At 45.5% G+C, this 14849-nt stretch overlaps 2 protein-coding genes across 2 annotated transcripts; one reads left to right on the forward strand and one right to left on the reverse strand.

Moving 5' to 3' along the window:
* Positions 1 to 477: 477 nt before the first annotated feature.
* On the forward strand, positions 478 to 3467 carry LOC123426834 (sm-like protein LSM1B). Its single transcript, XM_045110728.1, has 5 exons — positions 478 to 739; positions 2303 to 2371; positions 2448 to 2563; positions 2651 to 2713; positions 3191 to 3467. Exons 1-5 carry the CDS (start codon positions 679 to 681, stop codon positions 3266 to 3268), a joined length of 387 nt encoding a protein of 128 aa, XP_044966663.1. The 5' UTR covers positions 478 to 678; the 3' UTR covers positions 3269 to 3467.
* An 8580-nt stretch (positions 3468 to 12047) lies between these two features.
* On the reverse strand, positions 12048 to 12691 carry LOC123430337. The gene has a single exon (XM_045114202.1). The coding sequence runs from the start codon at positions 12567 to 12569 to the stop codon at positions 12237 to 12239; it is 333 nt and encodes a 110-aa protein (XP_044970137.1). The 5' UTR covers positions 12570 to 12691; the 3' UTR covers positions 12048 to 12236.
* Between the last annotated feature and the right edge of the window lie 2158 nt (positions 12692 to 14849).

Genomic DNA, 14849 nt, shown 5'->3' on the forward strand with positions numbered 1-14849 from the left:
GAGTTTAATATCATAAACAGCAAGGGCTTTTTTATAAAATCACCTTGGTGGGTTTTCCGACGAAAGAGATAGCCTCTTTATTATTAGGTAAAGATTTTTCTAATCAAATTCCATATATAATATGTTAAATTTGAAGTTACGGTTTAAAAGATATGAGTATTTTAAAAAAACATTTAATATATACTACGAGTTTAATATCATAACAACAAGGATTTTTTATAAAATCATTTCGATGGGTTTTTCGACGGAAGCCATAGCCTCTTTATTTTTATTAAGTAAAGATTATCCTTCTAATTATTCAACCACATGTTGGCTAGGAGCCTCTATGTTTGTACTGTCTAAAAAAATTGAGAGTCGACGAGGAAAAGAGAAGTCCGGTCCCCACACAAGAACACACCAATGAGCCAGGTGGTCTCCACGTGACATTGACCCCACTGGTCAGCGTCTCGTCACGCCCCTTATCGTTCGACCCCCTTTTCTTCCTCCCGGCGTCAACCTCACTCCAAACGCTGCAATTTTACCAAACCAGTACTCCACGCCGCTTCGATCCACCAAATTCTCCACTCACTCAAACCCTAGAAGCAATCCCCTGCCGGCGTACCACAGAGCTCCAGTGGCCCCTGCGGCCGGTCACGGCCATCTGCCGCTATTTCTAGCGCCGGATTTGTGTCCGGCGCGATGTCTTGGGCCGGGCCCGACGAGATCCTCCTCTCCACCTCCCTGGCCGGCTTCTTAGATAGTGAGATTCCTTCCTCAGATGCTTGCCTTTTCCCCATTATTAGTTTCCCCCCATGCTGGCAGTGGTATGTATCGAGGGACCTTTGTGTTAAGAGTTGGTTTTTGCGGGGATCTTGGATCCGATTGCCTAGGTTCCGGCCTGCCTAGACCTTGATGCTTAGCCAGTGTGAGAACTTTGCGCTGATATTCGGTTTTAACGGGGTTTTCTTGCTAAGAATTGTTTAATTTGCGTCCAGATGAGGGCTTTTAATGGGCAACGTAGTCTTAAGGGTGAACATCATGTTTCTGTGTGCATCAGCCCCAAAATCGTTGCAGGTGGAAGCTTCTTGGTAGAGGGTTCTGGCTAGAGTTCAGACATCAGAATCGAAGGCCTGTGGCTGAATGCTTTGTGTTATTGCTACAAAGGTTACATGGAACTGCTTATGGCTATCAATGTAGGGCTCTGATAGTATGATAGATGGATTTGGTGAAACACATGCTGCTGGCTTATGTTAACAGTGGGCAGTAAGGTCACACAGCTTTCACTATAGTTCTGGTGACCAGTAAGGTTCTTGCTCAAATGAACTTCATGCTAAACATAAAAATATATTATTAACCGGACCCAACTAATGTAGATTTTGTTGTTGATGGAGGCACATAACACTTGCATGCAAATTATTGTATGGCATTCAAATGTGGTAGGTTCAGTTGGTTGGATAAGGAGTATCAGGAAATATTTGAGTCATTTTGTGATGGGTGGTCCAAACATAAGATGCCATATTTTCTTTTAGGTGTCTAGAGATTCAAATGTGACATATATTGAATTCTGTATTAGGTTGGTAGTATCAGTACTGAAAGAAATCATATCTCTTAAGAAAAAAAAAAGATAAAGACCAATGTGGTTTAAACAGAGTCTCATCAATGAACGCAACCTCTTCAGTTACTGATCGTGTATGGAAACCTTAGCCATTCTTTAATTTCTAGGTGCCACAGGTTTCATCTGGTGTTCCCAGTAGCACTAATGAACTGGTCCACCTGAGCTTTTCTGAATTACTTGATTGTTTCCATGTATTTGCACTTGCGTTGTGATTTTAATTGTTTTGGCCTGTGCTTGGCCGTAGAATCTCTGATGTGTTACGAAGGTGATAGGCTGATGACACTTCATACTCATAGATTTTTCAATATAAAGTATTTTTTTTGCTATACATTGTGATCGTTTAATAATTTGGTCAGTACACTGCAATGGATAATGGAACTTCTATAGGTGCACACGCTTTATGAATTTTATATTTGAGCAAATCATCGCTGGAGCTAAACTTTATCAGTGAAGTTTTTGAAGTGTCCATGATACCTAGTTGATTGGTTTTGTATCATTGTCGAGCTAGAAATATTGCCGTTGACGAAATAATTGAAAATGCTGATTGCTGAGACATGCAAATTATTAGTAGAATACAAACAGAAACACCTACACCTTTTTGTTCTGCAGCCTGTATCTTTCCCTTGCATAAGTGGCTTTGCATCAGATGCACACCCTTTTTGTTTTGCAATGCTATTATTAACAGTTTATGCGCCTTCTTGATTCTAGAAAAACTGATTGTCCTGCTACGAGATGGACGAAAGCTGCTTGGCACTCTCTGCTCATTCGATCAGTTTGGTAAGCCAATTTGTACATCCTCTCTTCTTTACATATTTTTCTGCCATCAGATTGTCTTTACTGTTTTAGTTTGCAGCAAATGTTGTTCTTCAGGGTGCTTGTGAACGAGTTATTGTGGGCGAATTATATTGTGATGTTCCTCTTGGTTTATATGTGATCCGGGGAGAGAATGTTGTATTAATTGGAGAACTGGTAATTATCTCTTTTGCACTATGAAATGACCATGGTCAAATCCATTCTCCCATATTAATGCTATAGACGTGGTATTGCATTGAGCAGGATCGTGAGAAGGACGAACTCCCTAGCCACATGACTTGTGTTTCAGAGGCTGAAATAAGAACGGTACACACATCACTTCATAGAATCTTGTTTGAAGCTCTAGTTTTTTTCTTTCTGATTTGTAGCTAAAGATGTAAGCAGTAAGCACGCGTTTTGGTGCACAATCTAGCTCTCTCTTTTCATTAAGGCTAATAAAATCATTAACTGAGGAAAAAATGACACATGGAAAATTGTGAATGCAATCATGCTCATCATTTGGTCCTTCCCTCCTGGCGCATTCCACTGCACACTCTCTCATCTATGCGCATGCGATGTAGACTAAAAGTGGACTTGAACAAAAGACACAGCGTTTTATCCATCTTTTGGAGCAAAATGGCATTATGTATACAGTTGGCTATCTAACAACTGGCGTATGACACAAATATGAAGATGGAAGAGTTGTTGTAGACGTTTGCCGTTCTTGTTGCGTGTGCTGGTATTGCTCAAGCAGATGATCTTGCAACTAATACTACTATGTTTCTGTTTCTCCCTTGTCCCCAGGCCGAGAAAGCCGAAAAGGAAGCAAGGGATCTGAAAGGCACAATGAGGAAGAGGATGGAGTTCCTAGACTTTGATTAGCGTCCGTCCATTAGTCAGTCATGTTGATTGATAGTTGGTGCTCCCTTTGTGGCCGCTAGTTTTTAATGGCGTGTTTGCTATGTTTGTGGGCAATGGAAGCTCCTGATTGCACTCTGTGATATACTTGTTGTTCAGCCCTAATGATGCTTTGGACCGAGGGGCTCTTCCTCAGTAGCAATGTACCGGCCCTGTATTCTTATCTTGTGTTGCAGTTTGTTTCTCTTTCTTGAGAGTTGTTACTTTGGCATGCAGTTTTCTGCTCGAATTTTTCTTGGCATTTATTCTTTCTTTGGTGAATCGCAATCCACGGTAAATAATTACTACTTGGGACCATTCCCTATTAATTCCTCCGACCGGGATTATTGGGCCCCTTTTTATTTTGGGCCAAACTTTGAGCTATACTCCCTCCGTCCCAAAATAATTGTCTTAACTCTGTATAAAATTGTACTAAGCTTGAGACGCTTATTTTGGGACGGAGGGAGTATTAACTAACACAATATATGCATATACCGCAAAATAAATATCAATGGAAACTTTTTCAAATACAAATCCAACAATATAATTTTTGTGAGATACAATCTATATTTTAGACAAATCCATGGTCAAAGTTCAATAAAGGAACCAATAATCCCAGGTGTAGGCAGTATCTTTCATATCATTTCTCCGTTTCTTTTTTACTTTGCATATAGTTCTTTATTTGATGTCAAACTATGCAAAGTTTAACGAAATTTATAGTAAAATTATTAACACCTATTACTATAATAAAGTTATATAGTACTATGAAAATTAATTTCAAAATGCATCTAAGTCATTGGTCAAACTTTTCAAATTTTATATGAAAACTAAAGAAACGGAAGAAGAAGTAATATTTTTTGCGTGGTAGGAGTACTATTCACTGCCAGCTTGTGGCACTTATGATGGTCGTGAAAGAAAGCATGGCGTCGACCACCTCACCTGGCGCCTGGTCCATTCTCCGGAAATGAATCCCGGGAGCGCCTGGAAAGCTGGCACTGGATGCTAATCCGAAACTGGTCTGGGAATTGATGATAATCGGAGCTCACAGACAGGTCAAGATCATTCACACTATCGAGTCTGGGTTTTGGATAATATCCCCAGTCAGTTGCGGCAAAATTGACAAAAATGACCCCTGGGACGAAAGAACTCACGGATTGACCCCTCGAGAGAAATAATTCACCGGCCTGACCCTTTTGTGTGGCGCCCGACACCTCGGCGCCACACTGTACTGTGTGACGCCTAGGGGTTAGGCGCCACACCCCCGACCACGTGGCAGGGAGGGCCCCACCCCCAGGCAGTGTGACGCCTAAGCCTCAGGCGTCACACATTGTAATGTGTGGCGCCTGACCCTTAGGCGCCACACACTGACTTACAGAGCCACGGGCCAGCCCCCTCCCCACCCCCCTCCCCACCCCTCCCTCATTCCCCTCCCCCAGCCCCTCTCCCAGCCACTGCCCCCTCCCTCAAATCCTTCTCTACATCACCAAATCTCAAGGTTTGGAGCGGGCATTTGTTGTCCAATCACTCCCCTAAGGTAATCCCCACCTCTCCCCTCATTCTCATCCAAAGGAAAATCTTTTGTGTTCTTTTTTTTGCAAATTTGAGGAAACCCTAGTTTTTCATGAAATGTGGGATGTATATCATATTGTTTTATTTGTTTGTATGTTAGGATAAGGGGTATGATGGGGTTAGGATTAGGGTTGTTTGGATGTGTGCATTATGGTTGTTTTAGGGTTAGGCTAGGGTTAGGCTAGGGTTAGGCTAGGGTTAGGGATGTTTGGTTGTGTTAGGGTTATGAGGGGGTTAGGGTTATTTGGAAGTTAGGCTATGGTTATTGTAATTGTATGATTGCTCATAAAAAGGTTCTATGTTTTGTTGTTTAGGTATGGGAAGAACATGTGTTTATGTTCATCACGTGGACAAGGATGCCTTTTTAAAAGGCAATATTGATACGGACCCGGATGAGCTTGACATGGTGTTCGATTTGTGTCCTAGCTATGCTGAATTGTTGGAACAAGTCCGAAAGGATTTGAATTGGATGGACCCTAGTGATGTAGTTGAGTTTGCTGGTAGGCATAATGTGGGATTCGGAATGCACATTCGTTGGAAGACCATGCGTGTCAACTCCGAGCAACGTTGGCTTGCATACAAGGATACGGTGGCCGAATCACTAGACAAGGCTCTATAGTTATTTGCCATGAAAACAAATGTTCCTAACTTGTTGGATTTGAACCGGGTTTCCTCTTCGATTGTTGAAGCTATTCCTGCAACCATCAACGAAGAGGCCAGCATTGAACCTCTTTCTTGTGTGTATGAGGCTAACGAAGAGGTCAACATTGAACCATTGGTAGAGGCTAATTATGAGCACTATGGTGATGGTAATGTTCTTCATGACAACAATCTTGGTGATTTGGACAAATATAATTTGCAAGAGACAATGGACCATTCCATTCCGTACTCACGTGGGTATGCCTCTGAGTCTGACGATGAGGGTCCCGATGAAGAAGTTGATGAGGAAGGGTTCACGGCAAAGGAGGCTGAAGCTTTCACGAAGGTATTAAAGCTGATCACTGGACACCATTGTTCGAGGATCTTAGCCTTGCGGATGAAGCCGTGGTTGACGGAGGCGAAGGCATATTGTTTGGAGTTAGGCCACCTTCTCATTGGGACACACATGGGAAGAATATTATTTTGCCGGGGTCAAAGTTCGAAACATTCTTTGAACTGAAGATGTGGTTGGATGAATATTCTGTTACGCATTACAGGCCACACAAAGTTGTTCATTCAAACATGAAGCTGCGTTACACGGTTGCTTGTGAGGATAGAGGTTGTCCTTGGATTGTCCGTGCAAGACCATGGAAAGGAGGGCCAGGATGGAACATTATCAGTTGTATGCCTCACATGTGTCAAGGCAAGAGGGTTGATGGTGCCCTATCGTCGCAAAGCCATAGACAACTAACCTCCGAGTTCATCGCTTATAGGCTTTCCAACTCCATCTCCTCTCTTCCTACAATGAGCATAAAAAGCGTACAAGACCTTGTGAAAGCCCTCTTTCACTACGAGGTGAAATATGGTAAGGCATGGAAAGCAAAGCAAGCCGCATTCAAGATGTTGTATGGTGATTGGGAGGAAGCATACAACCGCATACCTAGGTTGTTGGGAGCTATTGCCCACACTAACCCGGGCATGGTTCATGTGGTCGAGCCGTATGGGGAGAAAACAAGGATTAAGAATGGAAATAGGGTTCGCGTATTTGGCCGTGCATTTTGGGCATTTGAGCAATGTATGAGGGCTTTCCAGCACTGCCGTCCTGTCATCTCCATCGATGGCACGTTTTTGACCGGACAATTCAGGGGCACTTTGTTGGTTGCAATAGCAAGTGATGCCAATAACCGGTTGATGCCTTTGGCTTTTGCTTTGGTTGAGGCAGAGAACAATGTTAACTGGGAATGGTTCTTGCATATTTTGAGAACCAAAGTATTACCGTTTGAGAGGGAAATATGTGTCATATCGGATCGTCATCAAGGCATACTTAACGCGGTTGACATTGTCATTCCCGGCCATGCTCCTTTGCATCATCGATGGTGCATGAGGCATTTCTGTGCAAACTTCTATCGGGCATGTGGTAGCAAGGTGTTGGCGGATGATCTTCAGGATTGTTGTCAAGCATTTTCTGACAAACGATTTGCAAGATTGTACAATGCTTTGCTTGTAAACAAAAAACTTGATGCAGGTGGGCTTGAGTTTCTTAACAGGCACATTGAACTTCGGGCCAAGTGGGCACGAGCTTATGACGAAGATGGCCGAAGATATGGTCAAATGACCAGTAACATGGCAGAATGCTTCAACCGGGTGTTGAAGGGTGTCCGTGCGTTGCCGGTGACGGCAATAGTTCAATACACATTCGACAAGTTGAGAGCATACTTTCTAAAGTACTCACAAGAAACAGATGATCAGATTGCGGGAGAGAACAAGAAAAAGTATAAGTACCAGTTTCCACCAAAGGTTGAGAAATGGATGGTATTTCAATCACGGAAGGCTGACTCCCAAACGGCTATCCTGTACAACAACGAGGATTGGACATACGAAGTGAATGAGCCCGGAGGAACGACAAACGATGGCCAGCAACACGGAAACAGGGCGTTCAAGGTTTCTTTATCCTTGTGTGATTGCTCTTGTGGGAGACCAAGGTTGCTTCATCTCGCATGCTCGCATTTGTACACGGCAGCTCGCAGTAGGAATGTGGACGTCAACCATCCACTAACCGTGAGGGAGTCCGAGTTCTCGATCATGACCACGAAGCATACATGGGCTCCTAGATTTGAACCATACTTTGACCAATCACAATGGCCGGAGTATCATGGAGTACAACTATGGCCCGACCCAGAGTGGAAGGTTGTGAAACTGGGAAGACGAAAGACAAAGCGTTTTAGAGGAGACATGGATGGATGGGGCCATGGTGGTGGCAGAGAAATGGGGAACAACCAATTCGAAGAGCCTACTGAGAGATCACAATGTGGAGATTGCGGTGTAACAGGGCACAACAGAAGAAGGTGTACGACGCGAAAGAAGAAGTCCAAAAACAATGATTCCAGGTCAAGCCAACCAAGTCCTAGCCAACCAAGTCCTAGCCAACCAAGTTCAAGCCAACAAGGGACGGGTCAAGGAAGCACGAGCCAACAAGGGACGGGTCAAGGAAGCACGAGCCAACAAGTTCCTACTCAACGTGTTCCTAGCCGACTTGGGCTTACTAGAGGACGTGCTACTAGAGGAATTGGTGGGATAGGTCGTGGTGGTGCTAGAGGCAGGGGTGGGATAGGTCGTGGTGGTGCTAGAGGCAGTGGTGGGATAGGTGGTGGACTTACTAGGATTGGTATGCGTGGATACCTACAAGGACCATTTTCGTATGTCACATATTTCACTTATCTTTATCATGTTGTTTTTGATGCTCCTTTGTGTGTTATTTTACTAACTATGAGCTATGATGCCTGTTTTGTAGGTATGGCCGCTTCTCAGCCGAACAAGGCAAAAGCAGAGTGGGGGGAGGAGAAGGATGTAGCCAGTGAGGAGCAGCTGTTGATGGATAGGGCTGCAAAGAAGTTGAGAGAGGAGGATGCAGCGGAAGCGCGAAAGAAGAAGGATGAGGAGGATAAGGCAAAGAGGGATGAGGAGTGGCAAATGTTCCTTGAGCATAAGCGATATGAGGCTAGGATAAAGGAGAATGACAGGAAGACGCTAGAGAAACGTAAAAAAGAATATGAAGCTAACTTTAAGAAGATGTTGGCAGAGGCCGCAGCAAAGAGAGAGCGGGAGCATCAGCGCTTCACGGAGAGGGTTAAGGAAGAGGCTTCAAAACTGCGCAAAAGGGAAGAGTATTTCTTTCGGATGAACCGGATCTCGAAGGTGAAACATATTCAGGGTCACGGCAACCTAAAATGTTGGATAGGCGCCGTAACTTCTTGCGACAAGCATCGTCCAACTACAAGTAACAACAAACATGCATCAGTTTAGCAGAAAAAGATAACAGAGAGTACTTAATATTAACAATTTATTACCTGCCGATACAAGTAAGCCAGTGCGGCCGAGCCCCAGCTGAACTTGTTGTCCAAAACAGTCAACGCCTTCAGCCACATCCAAGGAACATTCTTGCCTGTGCCGTCCGCAAAGATAGTCCTGGAGATGACGTACCACATGTAGACGCGAGCATACCTCTGGATGACCTCGTCATCTGCGTCCTCAGGACAATGAGCAAAGTTGGCGGCAATCCAAGTGAAAGTGGCGCCGACAGGGACTCTATCTTTCTTCCCTCCATCTTCCACCTCCGGCTCCTGCGGCGACATACCAATAAGAGCCTCCATTTGATGCCGCCATCCCTCAGAATCAGTGCTCATACATAGTGGCTTCCCCTCGATGGGAAGAGCGGTGATCATGGAAACATCTTGAAGAGTAACCGTCATCTCTCCGGTCCGGAGGTGAAAACTATGTGTCTCCGGCCTCCAACGATCAATGAGTGCTGTGACTGCCGCGGCGTTCAGATTTGGAGTTGACCGACTCACAAGCTGCACGAATGGAAGGAGTCCCGTCATCTCGATGTACGGGGTGTACCGCTCATCGTAATGCATTACACAGGATGCCCCATGAGACCGGATCTTCAGGGGCGTAAGCTCCTGCAAACATATAGGAGAAGAAGATATCAAGTGCTTATTACATTTTCAAAATATTACTAATCTACTAATCATTTTCTACTTACCATCTTCTTCTCCGACATGAAATAGGCCCGGTGTTCAGCGTCATAAACATCATTCAGAAGCCACACCATCCTACAAATCACAAAAAATTACTCATTTACTAATATTCAAATAAGACTCATATACTCATATGAACTACTACTAATACTAACTACTACCACTAACCACTAACCACTAACTACTAACTACTACTAATACTAACTACCACCACTAACTACCTAATGCAATTCCTAACTAGTCATATACCTACTACTACTAACTACTACTACTACTAACTACTAACTAGTCATATACTCAACTAACTAGTCAAATCCTAACTCATATCCTAACTAGTCAAAACCTAACTCATATCCTAACTAGTTAAAACCTAATGCAAATCCTAACTCATATACTAACTAGTCAAATCCTAACTCATATCCTAACTAGTCAAAACCTAATGCAATTCCTATACCTACCTCTACTACTAACTACTACTACTACTAACTACTACTACTACTACTCACTATTCATATACTCAACCAAAACCAAAACCTAATGCAATTCCTATACCTACTACTACTACTAACTACTAACTACTCATATACTCAACCAAATCCTAACTAGTCAAATCCTAAGAACCTACTCAAATCAATCTATTAAAATCAATCTACTCAACCAAAACATAATAAAATTGGATAGAAGGATGGGAAAGGGAAGGGATGGGGGAGTACATTACCTTGGGGGATCAATCCAAGGAAGAAATCCTCAGATCTGAAGGAGATGGGGGAGGGGATTAGGGAGGGGATGAGAGCCAGCCGCCGCAATGGAAGTTTCTGTTTGAATGAGGGAGGGGGTGGGGAGGGGGGTGGGGAGGGGGCTGGCCCGTGGCTCTGTAAGTCAGTGTGTGGCGCCTAAGGGTCAGGCGCCACACATTACAATGTGTGACGCCTGAGGCTTAGGCGTCACACTGCCTGAGGGTGGGGCCCTCCCTGCCACGTGGTCGGGGGTGTGGCGCCTAACCCCTAGACGTCACACAGTACAGTGTGGCGCCGAGGTGTCGGGCGCCACACAAAAGGGTCAGACCGGTGAATTATTTCTTCCGAGGGGTCAATCCGTGAGTTCTTTCGTCCCAGGGATCATTTTTGTCAATTTTACCGTCAGTTGCTGCTGTCTCGGTGTCCCACTTTCGTTTCGCTGTATCCGAAAGCACCCATCAATCAATCATTATCTATACGCACATCACAAGGTGATCTCGCAGTAAGATCTTGCACGATGCATGCGCCTTCGGATCTTGCACGATCATTGGTCTCTCTCTGTGTGTACGTCTGTCGTCCCGTCCCGCTTACAGCTGCTATTTTCCGTTTCAACTCGTGGTGCCATTTTCACCAGTGATCCGCGGCGTTTGCCACTGAAAAGTGGAAACGCATGAGGAGGTGCGTACCACCCAGCGGCACGTATCTATCCACATCCACCCCACCCCCCTGCCAAACCGATAACCCTTACAGCTTGCTTGCACGCACGCAGATCGATCGAGTCCAGAAAGAGAGTGGGTGACGACGGATTCACGGGTTAGGCAAGGCACTCGACAAGGATATGTTTCTCCTTTCACAAATCACAAGTCAGAAACCCACGTACCCTCCTACATGCATACACGGCCGGTTGCAGCGGCGCGGGTTGGCTGGCGTTGATGAGGACGCAACATGCATGCCCTGCCCACCCCGGGCGAGCATCAGCATCGGCAAGCACAGCAGGGCAGGGCGGTGCACATGGCCGTGCAAGGCGGGCAGGGCACCTCTCCCTATCCCGGCATTCATGGCGACAACAATGCAACATGCCGCATGCGTGCTCCGCCCGGTATAACTCCTCCGTCTCGTGTTGGCTCCGGTTCGTTCAACTCCGGCCGGGTCCATCATCGGCTCCGCTGGCCCGACCTCACTCCTTTTTTTCTTCTTCTCGCGACTGGCCTGACTACTTCAATTCCTGCCTTTGCCTGCCACACACACATGCACACACTGCACTGTACAGAACAGAGCCCGGCGCCTATGGCGGATCGCCCGGCCGTAGAACATGGGGTATCCGCAATAACTTTGCCGACTAGTTTTGCTTGCAGTTTACGGACGCGGAATTTCTGCAGGCCTTGCCTTGCCTTGCCTTGCTTGCAGTCCCCGGCATTGCTGGTGAGCATGGCATGGAGCAAGCTCCCTCGACAACAAATGCGTACTCGATCCCGGGCGACGAACCGAGTACTCCGAGGATATCGGGCACGGAATCACGGATCAATTATCGCCTGGCAGTACAAATGTATTACTCAAGATCCTACTACTCTAGATCATAAGCAAACTATGGTTGTGGTACTCTCACATGGCGAGAAAATACAAGAGATATCCACATGATTGGAGTTGCAATAGCACAGTACCATACAGCACCAAACTTGCCTCTGCTTTGGAAGCAAAAAAATATCTTAAAAAACAGAGTACTAAAAGGAATCAAGAGGGAGAAAGAGCAGGGGAAGAATGTAAGCAATGCAGTCTTCAGACTTTCAGACACCAACAAATCGCTTGAGTTGCGGTTAAAAAAAATATTCGTTACATATCAATCTACTTCTCCAATTTTTTTTGAGGGAATCTACTTCTCCATTGAGCAGTAGCGAGTAGCGTATATACATTAGTGCCGTCGTCTTCATGATCGCAGGGTAGCAACCGTTAATTAACAGCAGCAAAGCTAAGCTAGTCCTGCCCCGCGCGCCTCACCAGCGCGGCCGGCAGGAATGGCGCGGCGAAGCACGGCTCCACTCCCGTCCACGGCGGCGGTGCGTCGGGCGTCCCCGGAGGGCCCGACAGCACCGTCACGCAGAGCTCCGCCAGGCGCCACATGGCGCTGCGGAACCACCGGAGCTTGATCCGACGCCGGAGGCCGCAGAGCCCGCGGGCGCCGCCAGCCCGCGCGCCGCCGTTCCCGAGCCGGACGACGTGGACCTTGCGGCGCAGCCCGTGGCGCGGCAGGCGGAAGCGCGCCGGGGAGCGGCGCGGCGCCACCACGCTGCACGGCGCCTCCCCCATTCTTCCTCCTCGTCTTCTTGATTGGGCTTGGCTTTGCTTTCTTGGTTGGTGCAGGCAGAGGCGGTACAGTGGGCTCAGCTAGACCGTGGTTTTTGTTTCTCTCAACCGCTCTCGCGTTCGCGTGTGGTATATAAAGAGGGCGGGAGGGGAGAGGGAATCAGGGGGATGGGCTGTGCGTTTGGTGATTTTGCTCTGCATGTGAATACCTCTTGATGAAATGAATGAAATAAAAAAAGAGAAAGAGCATGAAAAGAAAGTATATATATATATTTAAAAATTGTTTGGACTGGACTAGATGCTGGTTGGCAAATGCTGCTCTGCTGAAATGACAATATGAACATGCATGGACGAATCTTGGGAAAACAACACAAGTACGTGTTGGTCTTTTGGATATTGATAATCAATTCGATTGGAATTGAGGCAGTTCAGATATGTCTTTGAAAAGAGCTATTGATAATTGTACCGTGTTTCACCACCAGAAGGCGACTTTATACTGTACATACTACCCGCCTCTCGTTTCAATTATTATTACACACCTATATGATTATATTGATATAAATACTACACCAGTTGGTAGCTCATAATTGTTGGTAGAGCCGTAGAGCTGAACCATACTCTCCTAATAAAAAATAAAAAAACATATTATCCTAGAAAAGTTGGCTTCCCATCTAAAAAAACAAAGGAAAAAGAAAAGCTGGCTTGCCTAATTGCATTTCTTCTAACCTCATTTGTTAGATTTTTATTTAAGAGTGCTTGAGGATCACATGCAGTGTGGAATGGCCAAACGTCATCCCAATTAAGTACGTATCTGCTTGCTTGTGTAGCGTACAGTTCAGATAAAGCTCGAAGCTAAAACATTAATTAATATCCAAAAAGCAGTACAGTACTGATCTGCACACACTTGTTTTCAATTGTCGATCAGATGCTTCATGCTTGTTCACCCTACACTTGGACACGTCCCGGCAACTGTAGTACTCAGCACGTAGTGGTTCAAACACGTTTGTCAGGATAGACCATATGCTCATGCTCACGGTAGGTGAAATGGGAAAAAGGAAACAAAGAAAGAAACGAAAAAGCTGCTGAAAAGAGTAACGGAACATGTGCATGCACAAGTCTTTTATTTTCCTTTTGTACAATCAGGCCTCAGTTTCTTTTCTTAAGAAAATGTCCTTTCTTGGCTGCTTGGATGTATCACGCTTCACCTGATCCTGCTTCTGCAGAAATTAAGTAGCGTTCTCCAGTTGCAGAGCTAAATGTATGCACTAATGGTCATTGGAATGTGTTTTTTTCGTCTCGAACTACTTACCCTAGGAAGATAATTTCATTTCTGGGATAAGGAACTCGGACGGAGGAAATAGTACAGTAGCGCATTGTGCATGGCAATGCCATTCAGTGGTTCCAAAGCAGCACGTCTTGGTCTAAGAATAAGAAAGCAACATGTCTTCTTGTGGATTTTGTATAAGCAACCAACTTATGCTGTAGACATAGAGCTTGAGCTGATGAGCTCCACGGTTTATTAGTCACCATCAGCTGCCAAGACCGGAATTATGAGGGACCGGCGGGTGATTGGAGTACAGTTGGTGACAATACAAAATATAGAAAAACGAACTACCCATCAATGGCTAAAAAGGAATTAAGAGCATCGCATCGTCTCATCATCAGGGCACAAAAAAGGAAGAATTCTGAACTTGCCTGGCTACATCGTCCCATTTGCCTTGGCGGCGTAGTGCGTGTAAACAAGGATGCTATTAGCAGAAATATTGTGAGGAAAAAAATGTGTTGACCGGTGACACCACCACACCACACCGCACAGCAGAAAGGGAAAGGCTCGTCGGTTGGAATCGTGGTTGCTTCCGTTTCCTTTGTTCATTCACTCACTCGATATGTGGAGCAAGATGCACCAAGATCGTCCTCAAAGTGTCGGTATTGAACATGCTTTATTATCTTATACGCGCACCCTTTGACATGATGGACGAACCGCTCGGTGTTAGGTGATCACTGAGACTTGCTTTCAAAAAAAAAAAAGGTGATCACTGAGACTGACACCGGCCAATTTATTTATGACAAGCACGCGATAGTAGGAAGGCAAAGTGCCTCATGTGAAGAAGTTGCAGACGAGGCCATGGACCGTACCTTAGCTAGTTATAGCTAGCTGGTACGTATGTGTATGCCAATGCCACAGCCCACAACACCCCGAGCGAGCGACATCTGGATAAGGTGAAGCACCCGATCGTGCAATCAGCTTAGAACATCCAGAGATGGGCATCCTAAACCCGACTC

Source organism: Hordeum vulgare, chromosome 2H (assembly GCF_904849725.1).
Source record: "Hordeum vulgare subsp. vulgare chromosome 2H, MorexV3_pseudomolecules_assembly, whole genome shotgun sequence".
Lineage (NCBI taxonomy): Eukaryota > Viridiplantae > Streptophyta > Magnoliopsida > Poales > Poaceae > Hordeum > Hordeum vulgare.